Genomic DNA, 24,304 nt, shown 5'->3' with positions numbered 1-24,304 from the left:
TATTATATGGAAAATTTGCCCATTCTATATTTTCATGCAAATATTCACTAATTACTGTATTTTCATATAATTTTCATGAATAAATGCACTTTTTGTGATTTTAAAATACTCAGGTATAAGCATTTTTACTACCCATTTCTTGTGTTTAAAATTTGCCCAGTTCTAAGTGTTTTTCACTGAGAAATTTTAATTACTGTATTTTTAAATAATTTTCATGAATAAATGCACTTTTTGTGATAAAACTATTAAAATACTATATATATATTTTTACAGGGTTTTTATTGTGTTTAAACTATCGAAATGGGCAGTTCTAAGTGTTTTTAGAGGGTTTATATATATATATGGATTTTAGCTATATATATATATGCGATATATCATCCCCGCGATATATATATATATATATATATATATATATATATATATATATATATATATATATATATATATATATATATATATATATATATATATATATATATATATATATATATATATAAAAATTACTAATTGGTTCCATAAAACGAAGGAATCATTTAACCACAAGCGCTGTAAGAATTTAAACAACAAAAACCACTCCTAAGCTGTTGGGAATAGCTTATGTGCGGGAAGGACATCTCGCACTAGTTACAAGTAACAAAGTTACGCATCTCAGTTGATGGCAACAAATTCACAGAAAATTTTTAACATTCAAAATTATGAAAAAGAAAAAAATTAACAGACTGACAGTTGCACATTAAACAGGTAACTGAACACGAGTTTTGAAGTGAAATTGAGGGGAATCAAGGTGCAAAATTTGAGTAATTTTGGAATTTGGGAAACCAGCCTAACATTTCCTTGCTTGCATATTCATGGTTTCATGCTTTATCTAATAGTTGTGATCAAAATTTCAAAACCCTTTGTAATTTCTCACAAATAAATTACCTTACGTACCCCACAATCAGGCTATCTTTAACCTCCTCACCTGAAGTAATGTTTCTTCATCATACCGAATGGTCATGTCATGCATGATGGCCATTTCTTTACCAGTTTGTGAGGAGTAGCCATTACATAATTGAATTTGTCATCATTTTGACTACAAATATAGAAGAAAATAACTTCTCTAACTTAAAACTCTCTAAACAGCAGCTTAAAGATCAAAAATCTATTTCATTTTCCTCCATATGGGGTTAGTGCCATCATTGCACCTCATTTGTGTACAGTATTGTTGGCTTTATTAATGTTTGCAGCATCCCTTAGGCCCTTAATTATACCCACTTTGTAGCCTTTTACTTTTCATCCATTTCCACTTAGTTTGTTCAATCTTGCTGGCCACCCTGTCCAACTGTTACTTCTTAATGCTAACGCAACTGTTGGGGTTTTGCCATTTCAGCCTCTAGATCCTGTTGCTTCATTTCCTTTATTTTCTAGATCGTGCCATATTTCTATCCAATCTCTCCAAATCAGATCCCTTTTTTCACTATCTTGGGTGGTAATGACCAAAAGTGCCCAGTGCTTGGCTTGACAACTTACATATCTTCGTCTTTTAACGTGCTTGTTTTCCCATTTGTATGGAGTAAGCATGATGCCTTCTTTTGAAGGACTTTGATTTGGCTTTGGGGTAGATTTGTCTCAATCGGCTACCCTGCCTGTCATCGCTTAGACCCCGGTAGCGTATGTACGTGTGTTGTACCAGTCACCAGCGCCCTTTCTCCCAGCAGCGAGGAGTCGTTGCGCGGTTAGGTCGACAGGGGCTTGACAACTTACATATATATCATAAAACTAAATTAAACTCATCTCCTCAGTTTTCCTTTGTGGCTCTAAAATGGTTTCTTTGGCTTCTGTACAAACTAAAAGCAACATTCCCTTATGTGAAAAAATTCATTCTCAAGATCAAGTCAAAAGAGAGGCCTAAAGATATATTAGGGACTGCCCTAATGACATATATTAAATATGGTAAATCATCTACCCAGGGGCTATTAGGTTTTCCAAATGAGCGAACCCATTTTGTCTGTCAGATTTAGGAACATTTTTAATAGCATGTTGAGAGGTTTGTATGTACAGTACATTACTGCTGTATATTATAGGACACTGTTTTAGGCATTGTGTGTAGTCATCTTATTGGATACTGCCCTATTTTCTTCATGAGGACATTTGAATCATCAGACCTCTTTGAGTTATCACACAAGGACGGTCTGTATTCAGTTAGGTAAATCTGCCTTTGGGATGTAAAATTTAATATAGGACTACCATGTACGATACACTTAAAACAAAAATCAGATTGTCCAGCCAGGTTGTCAGTGATAGCATTAAAAGCTAATGCTATCATATGTATTTTTGTATTTCTTTTAGATGCTAAAGAGAAAATGAAATAATTTGGTGACCTCTCTGTGCACTCATGAGAATTTTGTATTAGGCAGTCCATTGTTTTTGGAGTTGTTCTCCTGCATTTGACCGAGAATGAGTTTCTTTTCATACCTTGAGAAGCACCTTGGCATTTTCTCACAGTCCTGTATGGCACTGTTGCTGTTTATGATGTTATTTTTGCTTTTGTGCTTTTATTTCTTTGGCATCCTTAACTCACAGAATAAGGAAAAATTAACCAAAGATTGGAGTACTGAGGAGAGTATGATCACTTACCAACACTTATAGTTATTTAATATTTTCCATTTTTATTTTTGGAGGCACTCACTTGGCCCAGCAGGTAGGTCCCTATTTGTTTGTCATTTGAATACATATTTTGTAGTTTCTTGAATATCTGGTCTGCAGTGTTACTGCTTATTTTATACTTTTGTTTTTGTCTAATATTTCAGTTACCAACTTCTCATTGTGTCACCTTTAGTAATAATCTTTTTGCCATTGGGTCAAACATGCATTTTGATGCTCATGTGATGTGCTTAAGTTTCAGTTGGAGATTTCTTTATTGCTGACAAGTTGGTCAATTTTCATTCACCTGTATTAGCTGTGGGGACAGCAGATTTTACAAATACAGTAAAACTCAGTATTCGCGGACTTATGCATTCGCGGGTTTCTCTGTGGAACATATCTACCCCATTATTCACGAAAAATTAGCCCATTCGCAGTATTTTTCACTGGGAAATATTCACTAATTACTATATTTTCATATAATTTTTATGAGTAAATGCACTTTTTGTGATAAAACTATAAAAATACTCAGTTATAAGCATTTTTACAGGGTTTTTCTTGTGTTTAAACTATCAAAATGGGAAGTTCTTAGTGTTTTTAGAGGGGTTTTAAGTATTTGCGGATTTTAGCTATTCGTGGGGTTGCAGTACGCATCCCCCGCGAATACGGGGGTTCACTGTACGTGGGTCTTCTTTCATTTGGTTCATGTATTCTTTACTGTAGTAGTTGTTCATGAATGGCATTCATTGTCTATGGAGGACAATGAATGCCAACCATGTGTTTCTGGTTCTTCTTCAGTGTTACTGAACCATGAATAAGTTCATCAGTGTGTAGAATACCAAGCAAAGGAAAATAACATGGGACCTATGTTTTTCTGTACATGCTTGAGTAGTTTCTGCTATTGTTTCTGCATTACTTTATCTGTCTTCCGTATTATGCATTCTGGCTTCCATTTACTTCATGATTTTCTGCTTCCTTTTGGTAATGTTTTCGTTCAAGGTCTATCCATGATCTGGAAAATGGTTTTATGGTGTGCAGGCAAAGTGTCGATGAATTAAGTGTCAAAAGACAGTGTACTGTACTGACAGATAAAATGTCGTAGAGACAAAGTGGCGAACAGACAAAATGCTTAAGGTTAGTGTGTCAAAAAATTAACTGCCCAACTACCATATTTAATTCTGCAAAGTGGAAAAAATACTCCTTTTGATGGTAATTATCCTGCCAAAACCACTAAACTAGTCATGTACTGTAGTATCAATTTACTCATTACTAACAAGTGCACAATAACTGTTTTCTGTAGAGGGCTAGTCTGTTAAACTTGTCTTTGAAATTCAAAAGTGCAGCGTCGACTCATGTTTTTTCTTGTTGAATATAATCCCTTCTTTAAAATGAAAATTATTACCTCAAACATGGGATGACATAGCTGTGGTGGATAAGAGAAAAGGGAGAACTTACTGGAGATGTGAAAAACATGGTTATTGCATTGGCAGTATTATTAGCGATGGAAAAGAAATTACGTGTGACCAAAGAACATTGCCATCCTCCCGATATGGTGCGAAAAGATGTGCTTCAGGTACTGTACAAGAAAAAATTGAAGAAATTACTAAGAACTCAGAAGAAATAACTTCAACTGTAAGTAAATGCATGCTGAGTATTTCTTTAGAAGCAGCTGGCACCTTACCGAAGAAAGAATCCCTTGCTTGTACAAAGAGAAGAATTTGTATGCAAGTCCATATCTCTTGACAAGGATTTGACTCTTACCACCAGTGGCGAGCAACTTTTTTTATTCAGCAATGAAGAAGTCATTATCTACACACCTTCAAAAAATCTTTGACTTCTGGAGAAGAAAAGAAATTCATGATTTTTGACAGTACCTTTGATTGTGCTCCTATCGGAAAGTGTTATTAATCTACTTCTTTCAACCTGTTTGTCTAATATTCTTTAAGTGTATCAGTATTTTATCTTTCAATTCTTGTCTTTCAACATTGTCCATTGACAGTTTGCCCTACAACTGGTTTTACATCTCACACTTTTATGAATTTTACATTGTAGTATCAAAGCACTAGTCATCAAATTTTGCCAAAATATAGCTGGAGCACTGTATCAACATTTCTTGAGCAATAGAATCAGAGCATGGTACAGTAAACCTCCTGTATTTCCGGAGGATGCGTACCACACCCCCCGCGAATAGTAAAACCCGCGAATACATAGAACCCTTCTAGAAACACTTAGAACTGCCTATTTTGATAGTTCAGACAAACTCAAAATGCTTATAAAAGTATTATCCTACTTATGATGTGGTTAGGTTCCAAAAAACCATAATTTGTTGGAAAAAACATAAGAAATACCAAAACATATCTCGAACATAGCCTAGCCTATACTATAAAGTATACTCTATACATACACAGTATAGTAATTATTAATATCAGCTAATTCTGGAGGTTCATGCAAATTGACTTACGATAATTCAGTGGAAAGAGAAATTGAATAACAAGAATTAGCTTAGCCTACACTATGGTACATTGTATACATATACAGTAGCGTAGCCTACACTATACTCTACTCTATATTCATATATCGTATTATACAAACGTCAACATAACGAATATGCATCTTTTAAAATGTTATGCCTTAATTCATTTATCGAATAATATTGTATATATTCTTATATTACTTTTGTATTATAAATTGCAGTCATAGCAATCAATGTTTTGGTTTAGAAATAGTTTATGCGGTGTTTATTTTGCCGTATTTAATTCATTTCAGAGTGCTTTTCTTGCTTCTGGTTAGCATAAATGAATCTCTAGATACTTTATTTATGTAGGGCAAGATTATTTTTCATTATACAAAGTGTTTTTAAGTCGAAATATAACTAAAATACGTCTTGTTGTGAAATTAATTTATCTATTTTTTTCATTAATAGATGACAATGGCCATTTGGGAATGTTTGTTTTGTGTAAAAAGAAATCAAGATTCCGTTCGCTATTTTCACTTGATTTCATCGTAATACGAGCTTTGCGTATTTATCGTTTATCGGCGTAAAAATAACAGTCGTGTTCTTTCATGCCCAGTAGTTTTGATTAAAATACTTTCTCTCAAATTTTAATTATGATTGAGTTTCATCCATGTTGCCGATGCATGATAATTTACAGTATAGTCATTAGCAGCTTGAACATTATTTTCTCAGCTTCAGCTACAACTTGCAGCATAAATTTAGCAGTATATTTCCTTGACAATATTTTATCCATACCAAATAAGGGTATAATGTAAAAATATATCAGTCCTATTCGTCATTTGTGCTATAAGCTATGGTAATTGTTTATTACCATACGATGGTTGAAATACCAGGCAAACGGCTGTTGTTATCCGATTCGGTTATAAGCAAAACAACAGTTTCTCGGTCGGTTGTTTACGGCTGTACGCATTTACGCAAGAGTATAATGTTACTAACAATACTTTTATCATTCTCTTTTACTTTTTTAACCAGAAGATGGGATAAAGAGATGGAGGAAAAGTTGTCTATTGTAATTTGGTCTCTCTCACTGACTGATTATGCTGCTGCCTGCACCTGTGTGAAATTTAAAAATATTTTATAAAAAAATAATAGTCTGTTGGTATTAATTGCTTACCCCATTGCAAAATCGAATTATCATAACTTGAACATTACCTGAGTATTTTAATAGTTTTATCACAAAAAGTGCATTTAGTTATGAAAATGAGATGAAAACACAGCAATTAGTGAATATTTCTCAGTGAAAAATACCGCGAATGGGCGAATTTTCTGCGAACAATTGGTAGATACGTTCCACGGAGAAATACGTGAATACGTGAGTCCGCGAATCGTGAGACCGCAGATACAGGGGGTTTACTGTATTCCATTTTTGCAAGCATAATGTAAATTTACAAACGTTAGATCCAAAGTGCAGGTGCTCCAGCTTGAGAATATTTTTATCAGTGCCTTCTTTATTTACTCTGTTTTTGAAAGTACTGTACCATTTTTTGAAGCAATGGTGTTGAAACAAACTGACCTTTTCCCGTCAAGTATTCAGGGCTTCCAGTTCAAACTAAATATTATATGGGTATTGTGACTAGACAGTGCCAAGTGGCTTTGAGGGCCTTTATAGTTATAATTCTAGCATGTAACATTTCTAAGATGCTTCCATCTCTTTATAACCAAGAGGTTGCAGGCTGATTAAATTACAAAGGATTATTTGACTTGCCCCATCACTTAGATAATTTGGCTTTGAAACTGCCATTGCAATGGCATGTGATGCCAAGATTTGTAGTATTTTATAGAATTTGCACCTTTTTTGAGATGCTGTTCCATGCTTCTCCTTTTCACTGTTGTATTCTTCTAAAGCTTGGTTAAATTACATTTCGTCATTTTTGAAGTCTTCAGTGTATGGACAGCATTATTTTTTTATGAAAAAAGTTCTTAATTTTTAATCGCACTTGAATTAGTTAAAAAATGTGGCTGTATAATTTCATATCTATTTTCAATTTCCTTTCCAGTGAATGTGGTGGAAGCCCTTCAGGAATTCTGGCAGATGAAGGCGCAACGAGGAGCAGAACTAAAAAATGGTGCCCTGGTCATATATGAATCGGTACCTTCTTCATCGCCTCCATACGTCTGTTACGTCACTCTTCCAGGGGGATCTTGTTTTGGCTCATTTCAGGTAGTTTATTGATGTCTCCTTCACTCGCTTTCTCTTCTGGCTGTCAAAGGCTTTTGTAATTTCTTAGTGGATAACTTGGTGAACCTACTTTCCTCCCTTTCACTCAGTACCTTTCTGAGTAAGTAAATAATCTCTCTCTCTCACACAGAAACAAATACCTTGCTAACTTAGTATCTCTCTAAATCCCATACCCCACCAGGTTCTCTCTTTCTCTCTCTCTCTCTCTCTCTCTCACTTAAATGGACTGCAGGAAACTGGTAGTGATTGTCTATTGGTTCAGTGTGTTGATGACTGGTAATCTTAATTTCAGGAAAAGATATCCAAGCGGTAGACATTGATGGTAAGTGTGAGGGGACGTGTAGGAAGTCCGAAATTAAATGTAGAGATATGGTTGAAGACATAAGCTTTGGAGAGTACCATAAAATATTTATTCAGGGTGTCTCATCCCTTACAAAGACCTCTAGTTAAGAATTTAAGGTTTATGATAGACAGTTTTTAATGTTCAGTAATCACATGAGAAAAATGGGTTCTAGAGCTGATTTTAAATTGAAATAAAGAATGTTAGAGGAACAGCAGTTTAATAGTAGAGAAGTCAACAATATATAGAATTTTTAATTCCTGCTGAGTTTTTGGAATGCCTGTAATTCACTGTAATGTTTGTAGGAAACTGCTGAAAATTCAAAGCTTTGCTACTAAAGTCTACAGACCAAAGGGCGATTATGAGTATGAATGACTTATATTTGAAGGCAGGTTTGCTTATGCTTTGGGCCTCTAAATTCTCAGTTGAATGGTATTGTAAAATGGATCACACATTTGGGTATTGCTGGTGGCCTCATTGACAGGCAAACAAGAAGTAATCCTTTGGTATCATGGCAGATTAATTTGGCTGGTAAACATTTTTGTCAGGGGGTTCCTTCCATAAAAATGGCAGGCAGCTCTGCATCTTGGGTGGTTTTGTTTTTTTATCTCTTTCTATTGCTCTCCATTTGAGACCCTTTTGTTTTTCCTCTCTCTCAAAGCCTGTCCAGTGATATATATTGTTGTTACTCTACTTGCATTTTAAAATGTTCCTGATGTGAAAAATAGCATTGTCTTTCAGCAGGTTTATATCACTGTTTGCTCCAGTTTTGTCTGGATGATACTTTTCATGGAACTTTGTACTTCCTGCATTTTGTTCGTACAGTATTTATTTTATTAATGAATGAGGGACATCCTCCTCCACTTTCAACTCTTGCTGTGATTTTTATTTTAAACTTGTTTATATTTCTACTCTTCTAGCTTACTTGCTCTAGAATCAAAAAGAAAAGAAGTGAAATAAAAGATAGTGTAGCAGAGCTGTGCACTGAGCAAAAGGTATGGGTAAACTGACCATTTCCCTTTGTTTCAGTTTGGAACTGCACACACATGACAAGCCTAATCCCTTACATGCTGTAGCCAGTAGTGTTTGTTCGTCCGAAAGCCTAACAGAATTGATGAAAACTGATAATTTACTCAAAACGTCTGAAAACCAAATTGTTTCTGAGTTGAGAGACATCCAAGTACTGAGGTACCATTATATATATAAATTCTATAAGTAACCTTTCAGAATCAAATTTGATACATTCAAAACTTTTGTATATTGTCCTCTTTATGAAGTATTTCACCTGTATAAAATAAAAAATTAAAGAGTCAGAATCTCCACCAGCTGTGTTCTGCTTTTAGAGAAGGACTGAATCCCACTCTTTTCTGCTTTTGTACAGCACATACTACCTTTGGTGTTGATTAGAACACCTCACACACCCTCCCAACTAACTAGGCTAGAAACTGGAAAATCTGTGTTATTTCCATTAAGGTGATAGACTGAAGGCAGTGAAACTACTGTAAAAGGTGTGATTACAAGAAAATTCCAGACATTTACAAAATCCAGGAGAGCTTAGTTCCAAACTTCCAGTGCACCCATTAAAATCAGAAACCTTTGCTCTTCAGTTCTGCCGTGTTAAGTGCTATGTGGCCAACTGGTTTGATTTCGTAACCCAAGTAAAATTCTTTGTGCATCTTCATTTACCGTCATTGCCTGTGTCCTGAGTAGCTGCCTCCTTAGGTATGTCTCAAATGCCCCAAAACAACCAACATATTGAGTTATAAAACTCATTTAGTCATCTTATATAGAATTCTGAAGTCAGATCTAGCATCAGTGCTCTGAATAACTGCAACAAATAGTGTTCAAGTCATAGGAGGCAGATTACAAGTAAAGTCCCTCTATAATTATGAATAACAACTGACTCCACATAAGAAATGAGAAGGGCTTCTATGAGGCATTCCCCCATCACCACAGAGGGAGGGTCTCTCTCTCTCTCTCTCTCTCAAAATATGCTTTTGTAATTTTCACAATTGTAGTTAGACACCACTTAGAGTATGTTGTATTTGAAACAGATTACCAGATGGTTTGTGAATAGTATTACTACTGGCTAATTTAAGAATTGATTAGATAAAGTTATCAATATACTTAGTGATATTTTGGTGAGTTAGCAAGCTCTCTCGTTGTAGTTATAAATTCCATAATTTTGCTAATTATTTTTGCAAAAGCCTTTGCAAGTTTTGAAATTGATATTTCATTGAACTCTCTCTCTCTCTCTCTCTCTCTCTCTCTCTCTCTCTCTCTCTCATACATAATGCACACGCAACTCTATACCTCATGGCAGTGCTACAAGGCGTCCTCATGGGGGGGATAACAGCATCCAGGAAGAACCGATCAGGCACTTTTTTTTTATTTACAAATTTGAGACCCGTCAGACAAACGTAGTATTGTGAATATTCCTACTGGGCTATAAAAAGAGAAAATTTTCCTTGGCTTCACTGGTAGCAACCTGATTGAAAGTCAATACTGTAATATGAATTCATACCTTATTTCAGATTGTGTTAACAGAGAAGATTAGTCATCATATACAATATCTTAGAAGTGCAAAATACTTTCAGCAGCAACAAGGTACTCATTTTCAGGACAATTTATGTAATTAAGTTGAACCAGTTGAATCTTGCATGTTGCCCCCAACCACATTATGACCAAAAAAATATCTGCCATAGCTTGCCTTATCCAGGTTTAATGGCAGATGACTTATAAAGAGAGGAGCTGTGTCTCATTGCAAGGTGATGCATCAGAAACTAGGATGCTCAGCAGCTTGATCAGTATATTTGACACTAAAAAATAACTGGATATCCTGCTGGATGAGCCAAGATGCAAAGCCAGCCATTGGTCATTTCAGTGACCCCAGTACTGGAAGCAGTTCTAACATGGTGGTACCAAGTATCCAGTTTGAAAGTGAACATCATTGCTGCCCATATCTGTTATGAAAAACTCTGGATCTAAATAGGAGAGCACATTGACGAGGTAGTCCCAACCTCTAAAATGAAGGAATCATTAAGCTGACACACACACACACACACACACACACACACACACACACACACACACACACACACACACACACACACACACACACACACACACACACACACACACACACACACACACACACACACACACACACACACACACACACACACACACTCTCTCTCTCTCTCTCTCTCTCTCTCTCTCTCTCTCTCTCTCTCTCTCTCTCTCTCTCTCTCTCTCTCTCTCTCTCTCTCTCTCTCTCTCTCTCTCTCTCTCATTAAAACATTTCACATTATCTAACCAGAATAGTATGTAGTAAAAAACCTTTGGATTCTGAATACCCACGATTACCTAATGGAAAATAGGTTTGTATATTGTGAATTCCTAAGAAGAATAGGGAAAATGCAGGGGTGTTTCCAGAACACAACCTTCAGTCAACTTGGTAATTAGCAGCAAATTTTTTTTTTATGTTAATGGCTAAAAAATTTTCCTGCCATAGTTATTTGTTTCAGATTGAGTTATGTAAGAATTTGTCAGAGAACTATGTGTATACTATTTCCCAAACCACAGAGTGTGATTATGTAGTTGTTTTTTTATAAAGTTTCATAATGGGCTCAGTAAGGGATTCCTATGGTGTAATTGTTGTACAGTATATTCCTTGCATCAGTTAAAAGGCAGGTGCACTTGAGCATATGATTTGGATCACCATTGTAGGAACTGATAAAAATGTGTTTCCATACTTTCTGCAAAGGCCAAACCAACAGCTACAACTGTCAGCATTCTCCTTTTTTTGAAAGAGTTGCATATTAATTTTTCAAAGCAGTGCACTTTGAGTTATCTGTGCTTTAAGAATCACTTCAAGGTAGAATATTGTGTCTTCATATACAGTACGTAAATTTCTGTGTTGTTAATTGGTTCAGGAAGTAAGTACATCATATGCATACCATAATACATGTAGTAAAATTTGTAGTTCCTCCCAAATTGGGAAAACTCGTCTCAATTATTTTAACACCATAGCTCTGCTGTCACATTGTAATTATAAAATGTGTTGGAATGGCTCAGATATTTTTTCTAATGCATTCTTTCAAATATCAGATAAAATTTTTAATTGCCATTCTCCTCACAGTGTCATGGTGTATGCAGTGTTGTTAAGAATTTATTAGCTTTTTTTTTTTGTCAGTATTCCAAAATGCTTGTGTATTTCCAGAAATTGTCAGTAGCAATGATATTGATTATGAAAAACCACTAGAAATCTGAAACCAAATGTGTTCCTGCAAGGTATAACCTTTGATTTTATGTGTGCCATCTGTCTGAGACAGCAAATTTTATCTAGTCCAGAATCGAGTTGGTAATTGAAGCATTAAAACAAGATTTTTCTCTTGTGAATAGGGTGCCTCAGCCACATGAAGAAGCAGACAGATATGTGTTACTCTTGACAAAATTGCTGTACTCATTTTACGCTAAAGTTAGTAAAATATTGATGAAAAAATATTGGTAAAGTTCAGACTAAGATATGCTGTGTATTATAAAGTTTGTCACATTTTTGTTTGGACAGTCAAGAATATGTTAATTGAAGTTCATACTGCAACAGTGTTACCACAGAACATCGCTATTAACTGGGTTGCCAGGGAACAAGTCTAAGTGGTACTTGGAAAAAGTTTAGGTTTATTATAGGTTTTATTATTTGAGACTTGAGTTATTCTCAACCTCTAAGACATCCTTATTATTGCAAAGTTTACAAGTCATTCTTAGGCCCAAATTCATAGGGTCATGAGTATGAGTGTACTGCACTAAAACTCAGTTGCTCAAGCCATAAAGAAAACCAACAGTAAAACAGATCTTTGTTCCAATACAAATACTCCCCTACACTTTCATACACGGAGGATTCCCTGTGCTAAGCTATGCTCAGCTGTTTCTAGACTCATCTCTTCAAAACAAAGCCTTTACCTCTACCCCTGGCTGCCCCTTTGTCTGACCCACGCTGACCCCCATTGTCATTCAAGCTAGTTTCAAGAAAATGTAAAAGAATACAGTATAAATTGTAACCATGCTATATACTAATAGGTGTCAATTTAACTGATAACCTAGCATTATAGTACAGTAGTTGTTTCACTTTAAAACAAACTCGAGTTAAATATTTTTCCTTCTTCTAAGGTTTACATTTCATTCTTAGGCCAAATTTCATAGAGTCCTGACAGCCCATAAAATATGAATTTCATGTTGGTTTAAACAAAATAAAATGTTGTGCACTACTTTATAATTTTTTTCTTTTATCTATACATGCCAAATACTGGGTGTACATTCTGCATCGTACCACATGGCTTTTGAGGTAGTAAAGTAGTTTGTCTGAAATGAAGGACTCGTCAACGCATCTGAGGCAGTGTCCCACATTTGCCTTTTGTCATTATCTTAGTGATTCAAGGTAGACGGCACTTACAGTGACCTGCTTATAAGTTACCTCTTCAAGACCACTGGTGCTTCCTAGTCTTTGTACCACCCATTCAGCAACCCTTGCTTTTTGAGCTCAGGCATGGTATCTAAAGCATTTAGAGCAGTTTGCCTGGGTGACTTGAAATGACAGTTCTCTTGTCCTCAGAGTGTGTGACGTCCTCTACCACCTGAAACAAAGAAACAGGCCACATTTACTGAAATTACCTCCAGATTGTCAACCTCTTTATGCTGTTCCATGTGAAAGCAGCCATTCAAGCCCCATCCCTGATGATAATTTATGGTGGGACTCGAGAACAGAGAGGGATGAATTAAATAGGTTTTATTTGCTGGCAAGTAAATGACAAAGGCCGTATATATTATCACTCAAGGATATTCTTATTGAAATCAGTGGCCAAACATAAAGCCCCACAACTTGATCTCCAAAAAGAAAATTACAGCCATGCTTTGTGTACCAACCATCACCATCCTTTGTTGGTGACTATCACAGCCACTTAACATTAAAATCAGTGTTTTCTAATTAAATGCAATATCCAAACATTTATACTCTCAACTTGTCCACTTCTTGCAACAATCCAAAAGTAACATACCACTTCATTATGTCACTTTTACTGTACTTGAATGATTTATAGTTGTATGAAGATGTTCAAAGAATGAGGATACTGCTGGAAAGGATTCGTAGCAGCAGACAACTCTGATAGAGGCTTCCAGGGCTATGGATATTTAGTACCCAATGGCTTGTCATCTTTAATATTCAAGGACTCAAAATATCAGTCTTAATCTCCAACTCTAGGTTGCCAGCTCTATTAGGCATGAATGTGCTCTCAAATCTCTTAGTTGTATGGTAGATGGAGAAGTGAATTGAGGGGTTGAAGGGGAGGGAGTGATAAATGAGGAAGCATAGACTTTTAGAAGCTTTCTGAAGCAGGTTAAAGATGGTGGTCTGTTTAACAGATGTTGCTCTCTTAGCCTAGGAGTCCAGGTAAAAGACATGGCACTACATGACTTTTGAGCTGTTAAAAGGAAAATGTCCTTCAGTGAAATTTAAGTCTCTTATGGCTGTGAGGCAGACTTTTAAGTGTACCATCTGTGTTTTCCTCTTCTTCCTCTTCATTGCAGTCCTCCTTGGGTTCTTGTGCGTGCTTCAGCGTTGCAGACACTTACCTGCTCAATTGTCAACTGAGACCAATGGCTTATCATCGTCTTTTTACACCCAGCCAACAGCATGCTGCTCTGAATTTGCCATGGATGTTAATATCTGGTCACTTTGACAAATTTGCATAATGTTCATTAAATCAGTGGTTCTACTGTTCTCAAAGCCTATAAAGTCACCTTGGTCATCCTCATTCTCTTAGAACAAACAGCTACAGCTTCCATCATGATCTATGCAATGTTGATCTCTTTGTCATTCTATGCCAGAGGAGCCTTGCAGAGAGCATATTTAATATTAAAATCATCCTGGGATTCAGCAACAGAGTGCAGAATTCTAAATTAAAGAGGTCAGATTTAGTTAACTAAAAACCATTGCCATATACCAGCTCACTTGTCAGAGAATGAGCATCATGTTTGTCCACTAAAAGGACAACCTAGAAGTTTACAAGGGCCTCTGTTCCGGTTACCCTTCATGTTAGCACAAAGTGTTGGTGGAACCATATAGATAAAGGCTGCGGTAGTCATACTTGAACCTTCGTGGACTTTGCACCATAGCAGCAAGTGTCAATTTTTCAGTACCCCTTGATTCTAAAATTTCCCAAAATAGTTTCATTAAGTGTGTACTAGATAGTTTTTGTTCTCAAGGGTTTTGTCACTTTTTATTCCCTTTGAATCTCTTAGTAGCTGCTTTCCCTAATTAAGTTCTCTCAGAGATTCCCTATATAAGGCCTGTCTCATCTGCATTTTGAATTGAATAAGGCCGCCGCTCATGCTGCCGTATGAGCAGCTTGATTTTCTGAAAATTAGTAGCTACATGAGCACATTGGGATTTGCTGCTGACATTCTTTTATTCTGTGATAGCATAAAATATCTTTATCACTCACTGAAATACAGTAGATGCATCACCCTGTAATCTTCATTTCTTGATGGGAGCATTTATGCCGTCTCAGTGATGGGCTGCCCAAAAACAGACTTCCTTTTAAATAAAGTAAAGTACTTCATCCATCACCACTGACTTCCCCTTATCATATTTTCTATTGGCTAACAGCTGAATGTCTGTTGCCATGAATTGAAATGAGAAATTCTTTTACTTCTTTGTACCATAAATTCTATTACCACCAGACCATGTTCTCTTAATACTGGGTAATTCAGTCTTCAAGAGGGGCAGTATGTATGGTGTACAATATTATGAAGGCTTTTTTTTATTGCCTTTGGAATGCTTTTCCAACAGTGAATGCTGCTTCAGTAAATGAAGAATAACACTACATTGACAAAAAGCATGGAGACAATTTCCCAGCAGCTCTGAACTGCCACTTGACATAACTGTACAAAGCAATACCAATTCTGTGAACAAGTGTATCGCACATGCTTCTTTACCAAGGTGGGTGTTGTGTATCTTCCAATCTCAGGGTCCTGTAGTTAGCATCAAATCTTCAAGATAGTGATAGACCATATCTTCTACTTATCTGTTTCAGATGAAGGAAAGTGATTATTGAGACATCTGTAATGGACTGTGCCTCCGCCCTTTAATATCATTTCCTTGAAATGACTAGTTGATATTGTGCTTAGATCTGAACAGAACCAACCAGGTGCAAGTAGCCAAAATTCTTCTGTTTGTTCTAAATTCTAGTAAAGTAGCAAAGACAGGAATGGAACCATTTCCAAAATTGATGGAGTAGTCTTTGGGTGGATCCTGGATAGATTTGTGATACCATAAATACTAAATTAAAAATAGAAAATGAATGGGAGGATCCTTGCAGCTTAAAAGGTACTACTGAAAAGCCCAAATCAGAAGTAACAAAAAGTTAAAGTAAGAAAAATTTGCAATGATTTATAACCACTGCATTAACCTACATAATTAAAATTTCCTGTTTTCAACCCGTGAATTTATTAATGGAAAGCAGAGTAAGGGATTTCCATCCACCAGCAAAAGATTTTTTATTGTCAAATCATAAATTGCTAGGGAAGGCTTATCTTTGATTTGAGATCTAGTAATGAAGAAGGCCAACATGACAATGGCTTGATGTGCGGCTGAAGATTTCAGCTTCAGACAAAACACAGCTGGCAGAGAGTTACAAGGATATGAGTGCCTCAAAGACTTATAAGTCCATCTGAGGAGACTCCCAAAAGAAAAATGTACAAGTGTACTGTCATTTTAATGGCTATTTTGAACCCCAAGAAGACAGCCTTAATTCTATGAAGTTGATGTGACATCAAAGACCTTATTACTTGATAACTAATCCATTCTTAAACTGACTTACATTAGTATTATTCACAATCTCAGGTGGCTGCCCATTCCAAAGTAAGGTTAGCTTGTATGTGAAGAAGTTCTCTCTGTGGCTGCTACTGAACCATTTTAGTTTGTTTCCATCCATGGTATCTAGTTTGGCTACTACATAGAAGAAAAAAGACCATGAATTTTTGTCAACTGACCTCATAATTGTCAGTTTTTTTTAGTAGAGGCTCAGGTGTTCTGGTCTCCTTTGATAGCCAATGTCTGATTGTTGCTCTTGCCTGTGCAGCCACAAATCTTTCAGTGACCTTCCTTTCAGATGCTGGCCGGAATTGGACAATGTACTCTAGTTTATTTTCTAAAGTTTGTGGTAAATTTACGATAAATGTATCTCAATTTTTTCTGGGCTTTCTTTTCAAATTTTGCACATTGCAAAGAGAGATGTACGTCACTAGTGACAATCATTCATAGATCTTTCTCTTGATGAAAATTGTTCTTGCCAAGTAGTTCATACTAGTTACTCTTAGTTTTTATGAACCACAGTATGTGCATTACTTTGCATTTTCTTACATTGAAAGACATCAGCCATTTTAATGACCATTCACCTATTTTCTTCAGCACTAGTAGCCATTTTTGTCATCAGCAAACTTGTTTATTTTGCTAATCTGTCCTAAGTATGTGTCATTCATTTAGATAATGGAGAGCACAGAGGCTTGAGGGAAACTACTTTTGGCTGTATACCATTCAGATGTCCCAGTGATGACACCTCATTGTTTTGTGGTAACTTGTCAAATGTCTTATGGAGACTGAGATAGATTTTATCTATCATTCCACTTTTATATTAAATATGTCAGGGAGACAAGTATAAGGCTGGTTAAATATGATTAGGGAATCCACGCTAGCTGTATGGAATTCAGACTGATTTAATTCTAAATCCATCATTGCATTGCCTCCAATGATTGCTTCTAGTATCATCCCAGAAACTGAAGCCTGAACTGAAGTCAGGCTTATAAACCTGTAGTTCCCTGGTTCATCCTAAAAACCCTTTTTGAATATTGGTGCAATGTTTTGGGATTAACAAGATGCCAGGGTTTTCTTTGCCCCAAGGATGCTTTGTAGATGTCAGAGAAGTAAGGAGCAATTTCTTCTAGACTAAAAAACATAGTTCAGCTTCTCTTTTTTTCCATTTTTACTGTTTCTATATTTGTTTTCCATAATGGCTCATTCCTTTGTTTAGTATTGAGCCACTAGGAATTTCACACTTTGAAAGTATTCATCAACCATACCTACTTTACTACTAGTAACATTACCATTTTTGTCTTTTAGGCCCAGTGGTACTCTTCAATTCCTAAGACAATTGATTCGTATGACCAAAAAAAAAAAAAAAAAAATGCCGAATGTAAAAAAATGCAGTGATGCTGGAATATGGTAGCAGCAGTCTATATCTTATACAAAGTCATTATTTTTATATTCAGTCCTATCATGGCAATTTTTACTTTCATCAACCTACAGAAAGTTCCAGAATTCTACAAAAAAATACAATAATGACTACGAAAGTGATGAAAAATAAGAGTAAAGAAGGGCAAGCATATAGGAATAATATTAAAGAGAATTAGAACGTTGTTTTAATACTTAACCATATGAGATTCCAATGGTGTCAAATGACATCAGGCAAATTTCCTCCCTAGAAACTCAGGTGATGTCAATTGATGTCATCTGTTAAAAATAAAAACAAAAATTAACCATCACTGTTTTGACATTATATTAGTGTTTGGATGACATCTAGATCGGTGTTAGAAGATGGTTTATGTCTATCTCTCATGTAGTTAGTGGCTGTTTGAAAAAATTATCATTAAACTATCCCAAAATGCAAAGTTGCAGAAATGTGTACTGGTTTTGCTTCATGAATTTTGTATGTATTAACCAGCATAAATTGCAATAATGTAAAGATGATATAGGGAAGAAGTTTATTATGTATTTTCATGGTGCAGAAAGAATTTGTTTTTTAATGTTTATGAAAAATAAGATTTATTTTCTTGGCTAACTTTGGAGCATCATTTTGACAATATACAGTAAACCCCCCACATTCGCGTTCTCACAATTCGCGGACTCACACATTTGCAGGTTTCTCTGTGGAACATATCTACCCATTATTCGCGGAAAAAGCGCCCATTTGCAGTATTTTTCACTGAGAATTATAACTAATTATTGTATTTTCTTATAATTTTCACGAATAAATGTACATTTTGTGATAAAGCTATTAAAATACTCAGGTGTAAGCATTTTTTCAGGGTTTTTCTTGTGTTTAAACTGTCAAAGTGGGCAGTTCTAAGTGTTTTCAGAGGGGTTTTAAGTATTTGCGGATTTTAGCTATTCGCGGGGGGGTACGCATTCCCCCGAATATGGGGGTTCACTGTAATATTAATGATTCTACAATAAAGCACAATTACTTTACCCCAAAATGAGACCAAAATCAACATACAGATAGTACTGTATCAGGGAAAACTATTATATCAATAAAACAAATTTATTTCTAAGTTAATAAGCAATTATCTAAAATGGCATGTTTTACCACAGTGAGTATTTTAACACCCAAATATTTCAAAGGGGTTGTTAAGTGTCCCATCTTGGTGTCCAACCGCTTTGACTGTTAATTGTTATTGCAGCTGTGAAGGTTGATCGTAATTTCACCTTTTGATCCTTGTAATTCATCTCAATCATTTTTTGCGGCTGTATCTTACTCTCCAGCCACTCTCAACTTCCTATTTCCACTGTCTTAAACACTGAATGGCTTGAAGTACCCCAGTGTTTGTCTTTATAGCCTAAATTACAAGATTCACTCATGATAAAATGAAAATGCACTCAAGAAGGTGATGCAGGGTAAGAAGAGGTAGAAAAAACTAAAAGACAATCAAATACACTGTTCCCCTCCTCCTTTTGAATAAACTTTACAATAGCTGCGTCATTCCCAAGGCTTTCTTGGTCAGTGAAAAGCTTCTTGTGGTAATTAACCATAGAATAACGTATGTTGTTGCGGAGAAGCTTCCAAATCTTTCAGCCTTTAAGGATTTAGTATTTCTAATGGATTTCCACATCTTGCAAGTTGAAGATTGTGGGAAAGACTTATAGCCAGACATGAAACACTCTTGAGACTTAGTTGTTTCACCTTAGTCTTCCTTCACTCCAAGACATTCTTTGTAATTGTAATGAAACAGTCTGGGTGTCTCTGAAGCTCATGCTTGCTCTCATGCATTTTGTGATGTGATATTGCAGCACCCCTGAATAGAAATCCTCCTTTTGCATTACTGATTCATTTCCTCACTGCGGCTCCTGACGCTCCTCACATAGTCACTGAAGGTGCAATCATGAGCATTGTGAGAAGGACCCAGAACTAATAAGTAGGGGTCATTGTTCTCTGATTCTGTTCTATGAATTGGCCTAAGGAGCATCATATTCATTTTTTGGTGGGGTCCACACTATTGTTACTAAATAGCACATCAATAAACCTCATCCTGGTATTGCATTCATTTTAGTGGATCCACATTTGGTGGTTATTTCATCCACATGACCATAGTTGCCACTTGATTCTTGAGATCACAGATACAGAGATTGCATGTCCAAAGTTTCCCCATGTAACAGACATTTGTTGAAAGTTATGGGTAGGGAGGGTCTGTTAACAAATCAAAACTTGACGCCAAGATGCTCTTTGAATTATGCCATGAGTTTGCAGACAACATGTTCTTATGACCTTCCTTTGTGAGGCTCTTAAGTTGCTCCAAGTTTGCCATTGTTTATCTGACAACACCCCTGTTGGGAGATGACTCAAATGCTATTATATTATGTTGCTTGCAATCAGTTTTTGTTGTAAATCCAGTGTTAAATTGTCTCGTGAATATTTTTCTATAGTAATATTCAGTCACTATTTTAACAGGATCCCCCTGTCATACACAATTCAAGCACATATCATAGTTTGTCGAGGTTAAGGTTAGGATTAAGGTACACGTTACATGCCTCAGCATAAATGTAATATGATGCAAAAACCAGTCAGCTCTTTATGTGGTCCCTTACAGCCTGTGCTGGTTCCCCTTAGATATTTGCTGAATGCTCCCTTTCCTCGATTATGAGGAGGATTTATGCCCATCTCGGTTACCTTCTCCAATGCATTCCTCCCCCTCTTCTCTGATGCTGCAAAAATACAACCCTTTAATTTATGTTAATACTGTACTATAATGTGAGTTAATCTATTTCTTTATCCTGTCTTCATGACAGCAAGTTGTGGCATCTTGTTTTTAAGGATAGTTAGATATGCATTCTAGGCATTTCAGTCACTTAAGTTACAAAAAGCGTATGAAAACTTTTGATAATTTCTTAAGAGCCCAAAATACCCATTCTTGGAAGCAGAACCAACTTCTCTTGCTTGCACATACTTCAGAGACTTCTCACTGAAGTATTTCTTCCCTAGATTCCAGTCTTTCTTTGCAATGTGACACTGGAGTGTGTTTGGTTCTTCCACTTGATCTATGAATCAATAAACTTTAGATGCACTCTTAATAGACACAGTGGCTGAACTGTTGGTGGGAGCGCACGTGAGGTGTAGCTACGATCTTATTGGACTGGAGAGTTGATAATGCAGTCCTGATTGACTGCACCCATTCCCCACTGAGATCCAGGAGATGCTCATGTTAGCCTGTGTAAGCTTCATTCATGTGGCATTGTAAATTAAGTGACACTAAATTAACAATTCATATAACTTCAAGTAAAATTTTTGACCCCATCAAAAATTTTGTTTAGAAAAACATCATGTATGTTAGATATACCTCTATAGCAAAGTTCAGTAAACACTTGCCTTCTACATTTGTAGAGCCTGCCTTCCAGTTTATCAAGTAGTTGAAAACCACAATGACAGTACGTAATTTATTGATATTACAGTATTGTTATTCAGAAGATGAAACCTGTTCGTATGGAACAAGCTCACAGGGGCCACTGACTTGAAATTCAAGCTACCAAAGAATATGATAGTACATAACTTATTTTCAGTAGTGTTACTCATATTGAGTTATAGGTTGTATATTTTTCAGCACACTGATGGGGCGGTATATATACAAAATTTATACTGTACACTGCTTTTTCAAGTTTAACACATGATTTTTTATTATTATTATTATTATTATTATTATTATTATTATTATTATTATTATTACTAGCCAAGCTGCAACCCTAGTTGGAAGAGCAGTGTTACAAGAACAAGGGTCCAGTAGGGAAAGCAGCCAAGTACAGAAACAAGAAGGCAAAATTAAAGAATAGAGAATAAGAGGAATAACAAAGAAAAAATAAAAAAGCTGTTAAACCATGAAATAAGACTTGGCAAAAAAGTAGATTCAAAATTTAAAAAAGGAAAATTTGACTAAGAAATAAAAATCCTTGTATGACATGTATAAAAAGAAAGATTCATGAGGAATTACAGTATATTGAAGTATCTCTTATTTGTGCTGGTGCTTGGTGGCCTGGCGATAATAGAAGCTGAGGACACAGGTGGTTAGAGAATCTTTGTGTAAAGGGCATGCAGGTTTTTAAAGAATTCAGACTTGGTCCTTATTTGTTTCCTCCATTTTAAGTGTCTGTTGAAATTAGTTATTTAAAAACACAAGTCATTTTAATATCTTTGAAGGTAAAGACTTGAAACTTCATTAATCATTTATGGGGGATAAAGATATAACATTTACGGGTTAGTGTCTGCTTAAAAGGTCAGAACTCAAATTGGCGTTGGCACCACAAGGGGACGTGTGTTTCACGAACACATCATGTTTAAGTAGTGGAAATCCGCATTGGACTAGCAAGGTAATTCTAGAAAAGGTGATTGTGGAAAGCTGCAACAGGGGAAATGCCTAACATAACGTGTAACTTAAGTATGAATATGTTGTTACAGCTGCAGGTCTCAATAACAAAGGTCTTTTCCAGCCTATCTTGAAACATAGCTTAAGATGGTTCTTAGCCTTCTGAGGTTTGAACAAAAGAGTTTTCCTTATCCTGATACGATAACATTTAGCAACAATACCCCGTAAGTGTCAGTGTTCTGAGCTCTGCATGCAGGGGGTTGCCACTTAATACTGCAAAACAGTAGCTATTTAGCAACAGGTGTTTCCTGTGCTCATGGTTCCTAATTTCATAATTTAAGTGAGACAGCAACTGCTCTCACCTAAACACCTAAAGATAAATGTAAAGGAAATGAATGTTCAATATGATTCCAGATAACTTCATAAGTAAAATACAACTATAACTCCACACTTTCCCTTTGTTCATGCTGGTAGAGACTTTATCAAGCAATATTAAGTCTTTGGGCCTATGATTGATTAATGAAAGTCCAAAAATAAGGGTGTAGCTTGATCTTATCTACTAATCAAACTACAGAACCAAACTTTTTCAAAGGAATAGATGTAATTTTTAGTATTCACAAGGTAATTTCTTCTAAAAATTAACTTGTGGGATTTTCTGATGCTACAACTAGCTCAGCAGTCATCCCGTAACACACTTTACATCTAGGTTCCTCAGCAACAATGGCTGTCTTTCAGTAAAAAAAAGAACTCTTATTACCTACACTTTGATACAATGTGCTCTACATGAATGAAATTAATTCAGTATAAAGCCACTGAAATAACTTTTAAACCATGAAAGGAAATCTTAATCATATCATTGACATGTGTAATATAAATTAAATTAAATTCATTTAATTTTAATCTTTGATACAAAAAAAATGTGCCAAAATTCAATCTTTTAAGATGTATGAAAGGTCTTATGCTGTCAGTGGGGTATGTAGTATGTGTGAAATCTAAATGAAATTGTTTGAAAAATGAAGGAATGAATTGAAATAATGTAAGTTACATTTTGGAATAGGATTTTCTAAACTTGGAGCATCCTGGCTGGGAATTGAAGCACTTAGTGATACTGGAACCAAGGTTTCAAAGCTACTGATCTCATCTTTGGTGTTGTCATCTAGTATCAGTGAGGAAAAGGTGCCATTAATCAGTGTTGAGGTACCTTTCTAAAGTCACAAATTTAGCAACAGACAGCATATAGATATGAATTATATTCTCCATATTGTGAAGGTGGTTGTGAGAAATTCCATAGCTGCAGAACTACAGCAAATTAATATGTTTGAATGCTTCATATTCACTTCAACAAACGTCGTACCTAGTGTTACCATTGACACTGCCACCAGCATTACAATATAAGAAGTGTCTGGTCAGCATCTTTGAGACAAGACACTTTTGTGAAATTTTACAGACAACAATTATCTTTTAATCTAGTTTTTGACCATTAAACTCAATGATTAGATTTTCTTCACGAAGCTAAACTGTGGATTGTTACAGCCATTTCAGATAAAGCCATTATTGCCTCAAAATTTTTTTAGATCTTTTAGACACCTGTTTACATGCAACTGTTATTAGAAATTAGTAAGAGTACATACAGTACTTAGAAATCCTGCTACAAAACTTCACTAATTTGGTGATGTTTTTCAAAATGTTTGCACAGATTGGCCAAGGAACAGACATGTGGAAGCAGATGATTTAAATAACACAGACTTCAACCTTTATGGTTATGGCATTGACTGACTCGTTATTCTCCCAAAGAAATAGCTTATCCTTTTGCCACTGTACACTTAAAAAAACTTAAAAAAAAAAAAAAAAAACCTCTGGTATGTCAGTATGTCAGTGAGCAGGCCCTGTTACCAACTGAAATTCACCTAACTATTTGCTGGTTTCTTGGCCAAGAATGGACGAGTTTCTAGATCATAATGCAAAG

At 35.7% G+C, this 24,304-nt stretch overlaps 2 protein-coding genes across 5 annotated transcripts in view; one reads left to right on the top strand and one right to left on the bottom strand.

The window, feature by feature from the left end:
* lft (lowfat) overlaps positions 1 to 24,304 on the top strand; it is a 298,961-nt gene that overhangs the window by 252,506 nt on the left and 22,151 nt on the right. For both annotated transcript variants that reach the window (XM_067124176.1, XM_067124177.1), the window contains exon 2: positions 7,135 to 7,298. In XM_067124176.1, coding sequence (XP_066980277.1) covers positions 7,135 to 7,298 — 164 coding nt within the window. The remainder of the gene's footprint in view (positions 1 to 7,134; positions 7,299 to 24,304) is intronic.
* The window catches only part of LOC136850553 (uncharacterized), a 74,121-nt gene continuing 62,152 nt past the window's right edge, over positions 12,336 to 24,304 (bottom strand). For 2 of the 3 annotated variants that reach the window (XR_010856653.1, XR_010856652.1), the window contains 2 exons: positions 18,142 to 18,220; positions 12,336 to 13,289 (listed from right to left, as the gene is read on the bottom strand). The gene's annotated coding sequence lies outside the window, so the exon portion shown is untranslated. The remainder of the gene's footprint in view (positions 13,290 to 18,141; positions 18,221 to 24,304) is intronic. The other variant, XM_067124179.1, reaches the window with a different exon arrangement.

This window comes from Macrobrachium rosenbergii, chromosome 22 (assembly GCF_040412425.1).
Source record: "Macrobrachium rosenbergii isolate ZJJX-2024 chromosome 22, ASM4041242v1, whole genome shotgun sequence".
NCBI lineage: Eukaryota > Metazoa > Arthropoda > Malacostraca > Decapoda > Palaemonidae > Macrobrachium > Macrobrachium rosenbergii.
This window is presented reverse-complemented; position numbering and strand designations above follow the sequence as displayed.